This window comes from Poecilia reticulata, linkage group LG22, assembly GCF_000633615.1.
Source record: "Poecilia reticulata strain Guanapo linkage group LG22, Guppy_female_1.0+MT, whole genome shotgun sequence".
Classification (NCBI taxonomy): domain Eukaryota; kingdom Metazoa; phylum Chordata; class Actinopteri; order Cyprinodontiformes; family Poeciliidae; genus Poecilia; species Poecilia reticulata.
Genome location: NC_024352.1, coordinates 17875587 through 17889803, shown reverse-complemented (window position 1 = coordinate 17889803; position 14217 = coordinate 17875587). Strand labels below are relative to the sequence as shown.

Here is a 14217-nt window from a genome sequence, read left to right as displayed (position 1 = left end):
TTTAAACCCTTTAGAACCCAGCTTCCTGGAGAGACCACGATGACGCCACCTCCACACACTCAGCTGGCACACCGGGGCCCTCCAGCGGGGGACACGCTTCACAGAGCGGTGACAACAGCAGTGAGCAAGGTGAGCCAGCACAGAAACGGGCATGGAAGTGCAGTCACACAAATACATACGAGGGTGACCGTATTTACTACAGCTTTTACATTTTGTTTTTTTTTAACATAAACACACATACAGTGCCTTTGCAAGAACTTAAACCACTTTAAATTGCAGTTTACATTTACTCTGATACCACTAAATAAAATCATCTTCCCATCGGCTTTGACCAGTTTGTACCTTCAAGTTTCAAGGGGTGTGAATACATTTGTGAGGCGTTGCATATCAGCGAAGGATATAAATAAGCCTCATGCACCAAATGGACATTTTGTTCCAAAAGCCCCAGAGCTTCCTGTCACACTTTGCATTTTTTTCACCTCTGTTCATCTGAGCACAGTCAAACCAGAAAGCAAACATGTTCATCCACTGTTCGGCTCAGGCTCGAACCTGAGCAACAGTCGCTCTAATGCACCAACCTAAGAACAGGCTTTTCAAAATCTTGCTATTAAAAGAGCTAAATAAAAGCCGGTGATTAATAGTATATTTCTGCCAGTTCCCGCTTGAATGTGAACCATATTAACTTTGCCCACACAAAAGCTCATAATCATGTCTCATAGTGTCTTGTGTTCAGTGTTATCTCCCACTTGACATGCCAAACACTAATAATGCATTTCAAAACAAGACTATTTGAATTAATTACATAGCATGTGCCACAGCTGTCCCCCTCTTGGTATTTTTGTCACGGTGTGTATCAGTTTTGACATGTAAACTGGAAAACCAATAGGCTTTTTGGTAAGTTTAGAGGCGAGACCAACTACACTGACATGTTGCTTGGAATGCGCCATCCTTTTTTTCTTTTTTTTTAAAAGAGTGTGTAAGCTATTATGGATCTCTCTCTCTTTCTCTCTCTTGCTCTCTTTCTCTCACGTCCTTTCTCTGCAAGCCAACGCTTCCATCAAACCAACTAATGTTCCATGATTTTACCTGCAAAAACCTTCCAGTTTACCTCTACGAGCTCCTTCATCAAGGGGAAACGTTTGGATTAGTTCCATCAATAAACAATCACACTTATTGATAGACCTGTTCCGTTCTATGTGGTGTGTATATCATCAGGCTGAAACGGTTGTTGTTGCAGCTTTTGAACCATTGCTGACCACATACTTGGGGGTACAGATGACCTCTGTGGTTGGATGTGTTAATAGTAGTTGTATCTAATTCTTATCTCAGACTCTAGTTGGAAATGATTAAGCCTGCGATAGCTAAGGACTTAATAAAATAATAGAGATATGTTAAATCTCTATTCTTTCCCTCTATATATTTTGAACCATGCGTCCTTTTCCTACTTGTAAATCATGCACTTCATATTGGTATACCACGTATGTCCTAATAAAGTCCATTTACATTTCTGGATTTATCTAGGTGAAATAGGTAGGAATACTGTATAACTATAAATAAAAATCAGAGAACAAAAAAGTCCAAAAGCTGATTGTAATACAAAACAAAGTAAGTTTTCGGACACCTCCTTGCAAGAGCAAGTGGCTTTTCTGGAGGAAGAACAGCCAAAAGGGGGATGAGGGTGGAGGTGGGAGGGACTCTGAGAAAGAAATGCACTGCCTATTGATTATCTTACACACATAAGTACAAGTGACCTGTAATCCACAGAGCACTTATCGACTCCCTTCCCCACCGTATCCAGTAACAGCAGATCAATGCCGGCCAAAGACAGTTACGGTACAGCCCCATGTGCTGGGCCGACACAGATCAAGGCTAAATCATGCTAAATGCAGCATCCACTACCTTGGGATGTTTCATGATAGAAACCTACACATGCAGCTAAGAGCTGAGTAAAAGATTCAGAAAAATTCACAAGAGAAGTTAAAGAGTAAGAAAGGTGGAAAAGTAGGCGCAGCAAATAAAAGACAGAGAAAAAGGGAATGGGACCAAGGGCAACTGATTTAATGGTCTAATGAGGCCGTCCTCTAGCCAGTTGTTTTGTGTGAGGCATGCTCTGACCTTTTGCTTCGCTCGGGAGCCCCGCCGCCTCATTTTTCACATTCTTGCAATTACGTTAACGCTTGAAGCGCTCGCTGACTCTCGACTCTGGCCCTTCCATTCTGACAGAGCCTTCCCACTCCAACCTCTCCACCTTCCCCTCCTCTCCCACTCCCCACTCTGCTCCACTCCACTCCACGCATGAACTCGCCACCAATCTCAATACGTCTCAGCATTAAATTTGTAGTCCGCACTCTTGAGTCCAACCAAGAAATCGCGAAATGTGCGCTTCACTTCGGTAATGGGGTCTTTAACAGCTTGGCCTCTCTTAAAAGGGGTGACAGTGTGGATCAGTTGGTTGAAGAAAGAGTGGCTGGGCTGCGCTGAAGGAAGAGGAAAGAGTAAAAAAAAAAAAAAAAACGTAAAGTTTTGCTGCCATGAACAATGATACCAGGGACTTATTGTGGCCTTTCACTTTCAGACTTTTGGATGAACAAATAAATCTGAGATGTTTCATGAGGCAACACACAAAACGCCTCTGGCTCTAGAAGCACCTTGACTAACGGCTCTTTGGCGCCCCTCCAATCTTATTTGGAAGCATCAAAGACTTGAATGAACTTGATGAATGTGTGCACCTAAGCATGAATGGATATTTCTCTCACTCGAAGTGTTAGGGAGCAGCAGTATTGAGTTTATTGGTAAAAGCGACCATATTCCTGCCTTAAATGCGCTGTTATTTCAAAGAGTTCTTGGTCCCATTTGTTCGCAGGCCCACAGGATCATACATCCTCTATCATGCTTAACAGTGGGCATAAGGTGCTTTAACACATATTCATCCTGTGTTTCACACATGTGGTTGGTGAATCTGACTGGCGCACACGGTTCCAGTTGGACAACTCGAAATTATTACATTCACTATAGCTGGACATAAAAGGCTTTTTTTTCTGACATGTCTAAAAAAAACAACAACTAGTTGGCATGTAAATTGCATGTATTGATTGTTATGAAGACATTTTGCCTCCTTTACCATCCAGATCACAAACTCGGGTCCTCGTCAAGCCCGTTGCCCAGTTGTCAATAAGAAATGGGTCTCTGTCCCACATCCCTATGGAAGCAAAGTCATAGATTATAAAAGTTCTTAGAAACTATGATCTAAAAGTTTCCATAACAAGTTATCTCTGATTTCAGTAAAAGCAATGGTCTAATACCCTGGGGAGTTTCCTAATGATTGAGTAGATTCAGATAAAAGTTTTTCTTATTTTATTTTAAGCATGAAATTATATTACTAAAGCCTGACAGATTACAAAGGATGCAAACAAATTTGTCCAAATCTCTCTCCATATATCCTCCACAGCACCGATTCAGCATCATAGGTGCTGCTCCCACCTTGGTTCCCCGCATGTGCATGCGATTAAGTCCAAGAGTTTGCATGCCTCTGCTTCCGTCCCCACTTGTAATTATTAGTTATGCATGAATACCAAATGCACAATGACATCTTGAGTGCTTGGCAAAGGGGATTTCTGCACCATTCCCAGAATCTACTGTAAATGGAAATGGCTCAACAGAAGAGAGGAGAAAGCATTTTGTACATTTTCTCAGCAATTGAACAATCCCCACGCTGTGCAGATAGACAGGCTCCCCAGAGAGACCGAGAGAGGCGGAGATGGAGAGAAATGGGAGGGAGAAGCCTGAGTGTTCGGCTCCAAGGGAGCGTGCTGCGCTTGATGGTGTTGTGGTACATTTGCGTGTGTGTATATGTGGGGAGTGCGGTGAACCCCCTTAGCCCCGGCTAGGGGCCCCACTCAGCGAGGTCTTTGTGGTTTAGCTCACTAGAAGGGGTCATTGCTGGCGGGGACACGACTCCTGGTGTCCCAGCGTGAGCGTGGTTTGTTGAATACTGCATTTTCAGGACCTTTGGCTTTAACTTTGCTTTTAGCAGCTCTGCCTGGTACTTAAAATGTTCAAGCAATGCTGGTAGAGGAAGAAGAAGAAGAAGAAAAAGACTCAATTATTCATTCAAAATCTCTGCAAAACACAAGATAGAAGTCTTGTTGAATTTTAGTGGCATTTGCTCCAGCTCTGGAAGGATCCGTGAGGCGTGTCTGTGTATATAAAATATACGGTTTGTGTCTGTTTGCATCCACGCGTGTGTGTGCGTGTGTGTGTCTGTGTGTAGAAGCACACACGTGCATGTGTGAGTTGGCTCCCTTTAAGTGCCTGTTAGAGTTTAATTTAGTGTAGTAATTAAAGCTGAACACTAGCCCATAAACAACAGATAAACAATAAAGCAGACCCACGGCCTGCTGTTTCATGGTTCTCACTCCCAGCTGTTGAAGCACTGATAATTTTTACACAGTGGCCCAATCTCCCCACAATGCAACGCTGAAGCGTCAAGGGTGTGTTTGTGTTCTGAATGTGTGGAACAGGCTGAACAAAAAAAGAAAAACACAAAAAAACACCTAAATGTTTCAGATCATAAAGCAAATTTATTTTCATACAAATAAAAAAATAAAAAAAATTCAGTTTTTAAATGATGATTTTATTGTGGAGGAGGCAAGCTTATTAATGAATAACCTTTATGTGTGATCAGGTTATCTTTGTTAAATTTGATGATCTGAATCATTTTAAGTGCGAAAACAGACGGAATCTGTGAGGTAGTAAATACTTATTCACAGTACAGTAAACACATAGTTTATATAAGCTTCCATTAAGAGCAGAAAACGCAGACAAGAAATCAGCGAGTGTAAGAGAAGTCATGTAAAAACTCAGCAGCAGCAGCAGCAGAGATCACATAAACATTTAACAGAGTGCAGCCATGATGTGCATCAAAACTTATAAACCGTCACATCTCACTCAGCAGCAGTGAGTGAGCAGGAAACAAGCTGAAGATAAACTCTGCTAATGAGGATAACAATGCTTCGGTGCTTCTCCATACATTTTGTGCAACTTTAGCCCTCTCTCAGCATGCCAGCCTTGAATGTTGGTCAGGTGTCTGCTGCTTCTCTGACGGTTGCAGCATGTCTGTCTGTCTGATTGTTTGTTGGGAAGGGGCAGGGCAACTACTGAAAGCTGAGAGGAGTTGCTGCGAAGAAGGGGAGGGGGGGCAGAAAACATGGTACAGAGGGGATACGTTCATGATCCCATTAGCATAAAAGAGGCTAAATTATTCATGTGGAGTGCTTAACCTATGGGGAAAACTATAGTTAATGCACATAGTTTTAAAATGGATCTCTGCCTGGCTCTGCCCCAGCACCAGATTCTTGCTAGATTCAGCATTCGTGGGCATTTACGGGAACGGCCGCCATGCACGCTCACACACACGCACGCACGCACGCACGCACGCACGCACGCACGCACGCACACATATATATGGGCGAATGTGCACACTCGCTAAAACATCAGTGCTCCTCAAGTTGTTTCTAGGGGTTCTACTCCCGTCTTCTTCTCTCCATCTTCTTTTTTTCCATTTGTTCCTCCATCACTTTCCCGCTCTCTTCCCTTTCCCTCACACTTCTCTCTTCTTTCGCCCCTCTCCGTCTCGCCTTCAGTGCTACAGACTACCTGGCACTCATCCAAAATGTGATTAAAGAGAATGATCGGCTCCCTCAGATCCCTCTTTCCTTCCTCCCTTCCGCTCTCTCTTCCTTTCTTTCTGTCTCTGTCTTTCTTCTTGACCTGTTGTTATGGCTTGAAAACAATGAAAGAATGTGGACTGTAACAGCACTGCCAGTACGGTACAGCCTTCCCACTACATCACCATCACCCCTTGCCCTTCAATCTAGCTTTCCCTTTTCACATCTTCTCCTTTCGCCTTTCGTCTTTGCCAGAGTGCTATATGAGGCCTCGTCCCTCTGGTCCATAATCACGAACAGGCCCTTGGCGCGACCTGGCTAACCCGGCCTAGCTCTGCCTGAAACTGGGTTTCGGCGTAGCAGGAAAGGCACATTAACTGGGTCAGCCTAATGTGCAAACTAATGTTTGGAGAACATAGGGAAAAAATTACCCAGATTATTCTGACAGCAGCTGACGAGAATGTCTGCTTTGCACCATTAAGGCAAAAGCTTTGGGGAGATGTTTTTTTTTCCTCTCCTTCCTCCCATAAGCTCGTTTTCTACCCTGATTCCTACTATAGTACACGCTCATATGGTTTCCCTGTGTGTGGTGTAAAGCCTCGCATAAGAATTCACACTTTAACTTTTGATTTCTGTCACATTGCAAGCACAAAAACAAACTTTAAAAAGTATGTTGTGAATTTGTACTCTCTCTTATAAGGTTTGGGCATCTGGAGATGGAAATATTTGCCCCGTTCTTTGCTGCAAAATGGATGGAGAGCCTTTAGGTAGTCTTACAAAACTGACATGTGTTCACTTAGTGCTTCAGTGCTTCAGCTTTCCTGACGCAACTGAAACACAATTTCCCCACAGCATGACGCTGCACACACTATGTTTCAACACGGGAATGGTGCATTCAGATTTGAATGAAGACCGATACAGTCATTTCAAATTCTGTAGCAGCTTCTTTCATATATTTTCTCGAGGGCCTTATGTTTTTGTCTTTCCATCTATAGACTTCTCTGACATGCTTACCCTGTTTTAAACTTTTCCATGATGCCGTTTTTTATTTATTACAGTTATACAAGGGCTCATTTATGGGTATCAGAGTAAAGGGGGCTGAACACAAATGTCCACACTACTCATATATATATATATATTTTATTTGAAAACCATTTCCATTTACTTCCTAATTGGGCACTACGTTATATTTATTTATCCCGTAGAATCACAATGATTACATTAAAGTGTGTGGTTGCAACCTGGCTAAATGGGAGAAGGGGTGTGAATACTTTACACAGTAGACGAAGACCTTGAAATCCGAGAGTGGCTTCAGCGCAGTTTAAAAGCTCAGAGGAAACACAATTGTCGGCATGTAATCAGAAATTACCAGCAGTGACTTCCCCCCAACCCCCTCCTTTACTCAGAGGCTTTGATCAACAAAAACAACAGAGTGAGGGCATGTTGTATCAGTTCATTACGGCGTGGGTTTACACGCCCATGTTCTCCTGCTTATTACGCCATTGTATGTGGTGGTGATGTGGAGTGCACTGGGGTCTGATGTAATATGGCTAAAAGGGATTTCAGCACGTGTCCCAGAGGGCATCTCCACGTCCATTAATGCTGCCGTCGTTGTATTTTCACAAGGATGACAGGACCTCGTTTTTTTTTTTTTCAAAAGCCCGGAGTGTTTTCCCAGGAAATTTTTTTTTGTCTCGTCTCGGAGGGGTTTGCCCAAAGGGGGACAGGGGTTCAGCCAAGAAGTCACCTTTAAGAGGTGATAATCCAATTTCTCTAGCACTCATCAGATTTGTTTTCCTCTTGTTTGGCAGCCTCTCCGTGAGTGTATGTAGACAGAGATAGAACGAGAGGCAGAGACTGTGAGATGCCGCTGATTTCTGTGTCCAAATCCGGGCCCCATTGCTGATTGGCGAGGGGTCAGAGAAGCCAAGTCTGTGAAAGGCACACCTGCGGGGAAACTCCAAAAACCCCTGACTGCCGGCTTACACTGGGTTGTTTAAGGTGTACTTAGTTGGAGTATAGCCCTGACTTCAAATGTCCTTTCCCCATCTTCACCTTTGTGTTTGACCAATGGGCCTTGTGCTCTTTTACGCTCCTTTCTTTCTTCAGCCTCCCTTGGCTCTTTAATCTCCTCTCCCACCCCCACCCTCCTGGTTCTCCTCCCCCTAATGTCTAAAACCCTGCATCACGGCAAAGGTCCCTCCAAAAAAACAGCACGCGGTTTTAGCAGAGTGGCTTAGCGAGGCTAGCTGCAGCTTGTTCACTGGCTGTGTGTTTTTTTTTTCTTCTCCTTCCTCTTGTGTAAACCGAAGTTTGCACTCCGGAGTAAACGCGAAACTGCAGCGGAGCCGCTGTACCCTACAGGTACCGCTTTAACATGCTGCCACAGTCCAAGAGAGTGGGAGGATGATAAAGGAAGTGTCTTACAATCCTGGTTCTCTTCTCTCTGCTGCTGATTTTCACGCGCTCATCTTTTACGTTTATGCAAAGCTTATGAGGGCATTATGCAAGATAAGCTCATTTTCTAGTCTGATTCCCACTCTAGTACATGCTTTAATGACTCTTAAAGCCAAAGGGCTGCTTTTTTTTTTTTTTTTTTTTAGGAATAATAGGAGTCCCGGGGTCTCTCCGTTTCCGTGTAGCCAGGGTGCTTTTTCCACACCTGATCACTTTTGTTCACCCATTTTATGGCTATTCAGGAGCAGGCAGAAGTGAGCAATTTGATAGTGTTTATCGCCACAAGCCCTAATGTTTATTGGAAGCAAGCGACTAATAATTTTTGATTACCCCAGAGGAGGTATTAGCCATGTTAGTCAGCAAGGATAATTTCTTATTTGCATCCCTCGAGCAGAGCGCACTCCGAAGGAACGCTGGGGCTAAATGTGCAACAAAACGAATCAAACACGCCAAACGAGATGCTCCATCCTGGCTGGCTGCGGGGCGGAAGCTGAGAAAACCTTCATTATGCATTTACCATAATTCATTTAGAGCGATATCAATTTGCACAATACAGAGAGATGTTTGGAGGGGTAAGAAGGAAGGGAAAGAAAACACCATATCAAACGAAAAGAAAGAAAGAGGGGGGGGGGGAAAAGCGAGATGAAAAGGAGGAAGATATTCAAGGATAGCTCTTTGCCAGGGATTTTTTTTAACAGGCTGCTCCAATTATGCTTTTTTCCATGTTTTCAGGCAGAACTTGCATGTTAAATTGTGCAATCTTTATCAATGTTATGCTCCAAACCTAAACAGAGCAAATGATGACTTGCTTTTACGGAGACAGTTTGGCTCAGGAATTTATTTCTTTCTCAATTTTTCTTGAGATTGAGGCTCTACCTCAGGTGTTTTTCAAACTTCTATAACTAGACGAGACGCTTTAAAACTGTAAAACAGCAGTTAACGTTTTTCATAAAGCAAGAAAGGAAGTAAAACATTTATTTGCACTGCATGTTTGAAGTAAAGATCTCCTAATTCTGGGTTAAACACTGGACTAAAAGAATTACAGTGGGGAAAGATTGGCATTTTAATTAACCCCGACTTCAAAATCCAATATGGCTGCAATTATTAATAGTTAAGTTGCAGCTTGTATCTAATTACATTTTTAAAACATACAACTGCATGTGTAAGCGCTGTCTATAAATTATGTCTTTTAATGTTTTAATGCATTAAATGCAGACAGACATATTCACCTTTATTAGTTTGTGTTGATGGCAATATTTATAAATGTCTGGTCATTGAGTTCAAGAATCAGCAGCTCTTTCTGACTTCCTGACTTGCAGCTACAACATGGCAAAGCTGTTCCCACTAGGCATGGGGGACATTCATTTTATATTTTATTATAATATTTTAAGGTTTTTATTGCAATAAGAATAAAAACATTGATTAAAAACTAATTGTAATTTTCTGTTTTAATCTTTCTTGCTCAATACCTGTCCCTGCATACACACACTGTGCTAATAACAAAAGCACATACACATCATCATCATTATTATTGAACACTTTGATATTCAATAATTACAATCTATCATACTTTGCAACACACTGACATTCATTGATGGTCTTCTGTAACAGTTATCTAAAAAAAATACATAATATTGGACTTTTGGGGGTTTGCAAGCATCATAGTTTATTGTTATGATAAATTATAGCTTGTGGTATTTTATTTTCTCAGCAATAATAAATCTGTGAACGTGTGTTTTTCAGAAGCAAAGATCAATGTATTAAAAATAATTAGCTTTTGGACATATTACCTCCATATGTAATCTATTCACCTTGTAAATTTGGTTAAATTTCTCTGTGTACCACAAAAGGCATCCCAAGTACCACTAGCTGTAGCTGTACCACCCTTTGAGAACCATGACTCCAGTTCAAATATTTCCCCTCCGTTCATGTAGGGTCACTCTGTTTGGCTTCGATCTTGCTTACTCAAAGGTTCTTTATTTTTAATTTGTTTTTTTATTTGACGGGACCGTTACTACATGCTTTCATTTTTCTCTCTTCGCAACAGCGCACACTAAATAAGAGAAAGACCTTTAAAAGCATCTTTCCCTCCGCCTGATGACTAAGGCCCCATTTAAACAATTGGAGGAAACTTATGGAGACAGCTAGTGCTTAAAGAAATGAGGGCAGACAGAAAAAACACACTACTATCTTGTGATAACCAGTGCTTTCTTTCATTATCTCTGTGCACAAATCTCCACCTTGGAAAAACTGCACTCACTCTATTGCTTCATTCAGGAATAAAACAATGAGCAAAGAAAAACCGAGACAAAAATAAAGAAGAAAAAACAAAACATTTAACATTTTCTAAAGTGATGGGGGAATAGCTCTGTTGCTTAGTACAAATACTTACTCCCAGGGATGCAGTCCTTAGACAACCGAGTGTCTGCAGGAGACATCTGCGAAGCCTGACCTCTTGACCCCAGAAAGAATGTTCTTAAGGTGGGGGGAAACAGCCTTTACCACTACAGGACAGTCCGAGCAGCTGCACAACAAACACAAGCACTCCACCGAGTGAGTAGATGGAAAATACGTAAAAAAGGATCGAAAACGTGGCGTAATAACAAGGCAAGGTGTTCAGGTTTATGGGTGATGGGGAAAAACTGGAAGTACACAGCATGTAAGCAAAAGCGTAGCTGGACTTGCTGTGAGTTTTGCCTCGCAGGCTTGGCTGCCTCGCTTCTCCTCCAGCCTCCCATGAGATCGTTTTCATCCTTTATGAGTCAAAAAGGAAGCCTGGTTGAAAATGAGAGGTTACGCAAGCCAGACCCGAGCACCTCGGAGTGAAGAGAGGAGAAGATCCCCGCTGCAAGGGCCCTGCTGCTATTCAAAGCACCTGCCATTGTGTGGGCGCTCATCCAGGCCCATTGTTGTGCAGAAATTAGACGTGCTCCTTTTGGCTCCCCTCGGCTCCAGGGGCATGTGGCAGAGACCCCCTCGTTGTTCTGCGTTCAGATATGCGGTTGAGGAGATACGTGGCCCCGGCTACCATCACCACTGGCTGTGGCCCTTTGCCCTCACTTGCATAGCAATGCACCCGCGAGCTTATTAATTATTTTTCCTTATCTGCTCTCTGTTGTTGTTCCCTTCTGAAAAACACTGTCGGGCCAAAATTCCTATACTTATCTTTCCCCCTTCTTTTGTAGTCCTACTCTTCATTTTCCTTTGGAGTATATGCTTATTGTTCTTTGGAGCACCCTCATTATACCCGTGGTTAGAGTTTAAGGCCCTCTCTCTTTGATTTTGGTCTCGTAGGGAGTAAGCGGTGGGCTGCGGGGAGCTCTAGGGCAGGCCCGGCTCTCAGGGCTCCCTAGCGAGCGTCTCGGAGAGTGGGCTTGGGGGTATTGTGGAGCTGGGTACCAATGCAGGATTGTCGGCACTGATGCCGGTCCAGGAGGGGTGGATGTGAGGGGGAAAATTGAAAAGTCGATAGCAAAGGCTGTTATGAAAAAAAATCTGAAATAAAAGGAATGAAGAAAAACAAAAAGGGGCAGGGAGGAGAAAGGAGGTTCTAAACGTAAAGCAAACAATAAGTTGCACTAAATTGCTAGAATATGGGTTGCAATGCAGAAAATCTTTTCACTTTGCTGCATTTAACGATGATCTTTTTCTTTGTCCACTCTATTAAAATCACACTAACAATATCACTGCCGGTAACTATGCTGAAGAACCACTTTTTTCAATTGAACAGAATATTTTCTTCCACAATCATGTTTCAAAAAGCTGACACAAAGAGAGAGAGAGAAAGATAAATCTTTGACGGTTTCTTATTTCACAAATCATCTCCAGAGTACTTGGTTCTCTCCGGTGTTTTCTTCTCTTAAGTTTACCTGATGGATTTTCTACAGAATTTTGGGTCTGGAGACTGAGTCTTGGAAAATGGTTGGTGAACCACCCTGTGATGAGCCATTTCCAGTTAGCTGGTAGACTCCAACAGAGTTTTACAGTCAAATATCCTGGTCATGAATCACAGATACTCCACAACATTTTCCAGACTCATCCTTTCCTTTATTTTTGACTGGATATCATCCAGCTTTATTTAGTAAACTTCAAGTTGCTTTAAAAGGCAAAGGATGAGTCTGGAAAATGTCGTGGAGTATCAAAAAGATGAAAGTTTAGACAGGTTTTGGTTCTTGTAGACGTTTACTGAAAGAAAAATAGTCCCACAGCATCACAGATATCCTGCCATACTTAAGAGTGGAGTTTTCCTCATGCTCATATTTTTGTTTCATGCAAATCCCACCTGGAGTGTTTGTCAGTCTTAGTCTCAGAAGACACAGTCATTAAAGTCCCAGTAAATTGTTCTGTTTGCGATGACAGCACCGGAAACCTGTTTTTTCTTTTTCTGGCACCGTTCTCAAACAACCCATTGTTAGGCAGAAGGCAATTAATTGTTTGTTAAGAAGAGTTGGTGACACCGAGGTGTCACACTTGGCAAGGTAAAGATGGATCTTTGTACAGCCAAGTGGCAAATCAATTTCCTTCACACCATGTCATATTTATAACTAGGGAAACACAAACTTCTGAATGATTAATCAGAAGTCACTATAAAGTTTGATCAACATGAAAATAAATAAGAATATTAAATAAAAACATGCTTTTATTCTCAATATGTGATTTATTTCTGAAACTAAAGGTCAGATTCTTGTTTTTTTTCAATGTAAGATTATTTTGCTGCGGTAATAGATTTTTTTATTGTAATTTTTTTTTTTACACTTTTAGTCAGGGTTGTCAAAAAAATGTGCACATCTGTAGATATATTTCTATGACACCCAGTACTTTTCGTGGGGAGCAATCGGCTTCCACTCATCCGATCCCACTGATTGCAATTTCTACATGCCAGCAGCTGTCGAGCGCCTCAGATCAAAATTAGTGCCGTGGAATTGGGCCCTAATGAAATGACCTGCTGGATTTACCTTACGGAGCGGGGCAGACAGTCAATACCGGCCTGGTGAAAACCGCCTCTTTGCTCGCTGCTGTCCCATTAACGAAAGGAAATAGTCCAGAGTAAACGTATTAAGCTCTACTTCCACCTTCTAATTATATTTTTTCCCCTTCTACCTTCATAATTCATTCACTTTTTCATTAGGTTTTAATATTGAAAAAGGCTTTTAACTGACTCCTTCCTCTTCATAGGGTCACCGGTTATTTGTCACTACGTATTAATGATGTGTCAGAGTAGTCCATTTTATTTTATACTGAGAGAAAATCCCATTTGCTACTGTTGTTAGGAAATGGAACTGTATTTCCTTTCATGGTTGTTTCTGTGCGGATGTTGCATCACGGAGCCGAAGCAAATGCTTCTGCTTCCTATAAGAATGAGTGAATTTATGTCAAGGCCCTGTGGAGGACAGTGGTCCCCGGTTATAGACTTGTAAAGAAGCCTGTAGGTGAGGGGTCTCGACAAGACGCGAGCAGCAGACTCTCGTATAAAGCTGGATTTGATTTCTCTGCTAGTTGGCTCCCTGGAGATATGCACTCTACCCTCTGTTGATCAGGCTGTTATTCACAACTGTTAGGAAAAATACAGTGATAAAAAGAATGAAAGAGTAGTTTTGTGAAATGAGATGCTCTCGTTCTGCATGCCGTAATTCCCTCCTAGGCTCAGGATGAGAACAAGGAGGAGAGCGAAGGAACAAAAAAACTGTTTAGGTAAATGAATGCATTTGAACTCCTTCTCCTTTCGGCTCGTCCTTTTAATGCTTTCCCCGAGTTGTGTGTGTGTGTGTGGGCGTGTGCGCGTGTGTGTGATGGACTTGTCAGAAAGCACATCTGCATTTGTGTGGACATGATTGCTTCAAAATAACAGGGAAACAAGAGTGCAGACAGTATCAGCTCCTCACTGATCTGACTAATTTATGAGGATAAACTGCACTGACAGAGAGAGATAGATGCAGGTGAAGGGAGGAAGTTTTCATTGACTCTCTGGAGTGGGCCAACCCAAAGCCCCTGGAGGGATCTCTCTCAGTTTGAACTTTATCAGGGGCTACGCTTAATCAATACATTATTGGAAAAAGAATTAATTACTAAAGCAGAATAAAACAGCTGCATTTTA

General features: G+C 42.3%; 1 protein-coding gene and 1 long non-coding RNA gene across 7 annotated transcripts in view; one reads left to right on the top strand and one right to left on the bottom strand.

The window, feature by feature from the left end:
* The window catches only part of meis2a (Meis homeobox 2a), a 98586-nt gene that overhangs the window by 17685 nt on the left and 66684 nt on the right, over positions 1 to 14217 (top strand). For all 6 annotated transcript variants that reach the window (XM_008399805.2, XM_008399801.2, XM_008399802.2 and 3 more), the window contains one exon: positions 15 to 129. In XM_008399805.2, coding sequence (XP_008398027.1) covers positions 15 to 129 — 115 coding nt within the window. The remainder of the gene's footprint in view (positions 1 to 14; positions 130 to 14217) is intronic.
* Positions 1 to 14217, bottom strand: part of LOC108165837 (uncharacterized) — an 86225-nt gene that overhangs the window by 7266 nt on the left and 64742 nt on the right. The window lies entirely within an intron of this gene.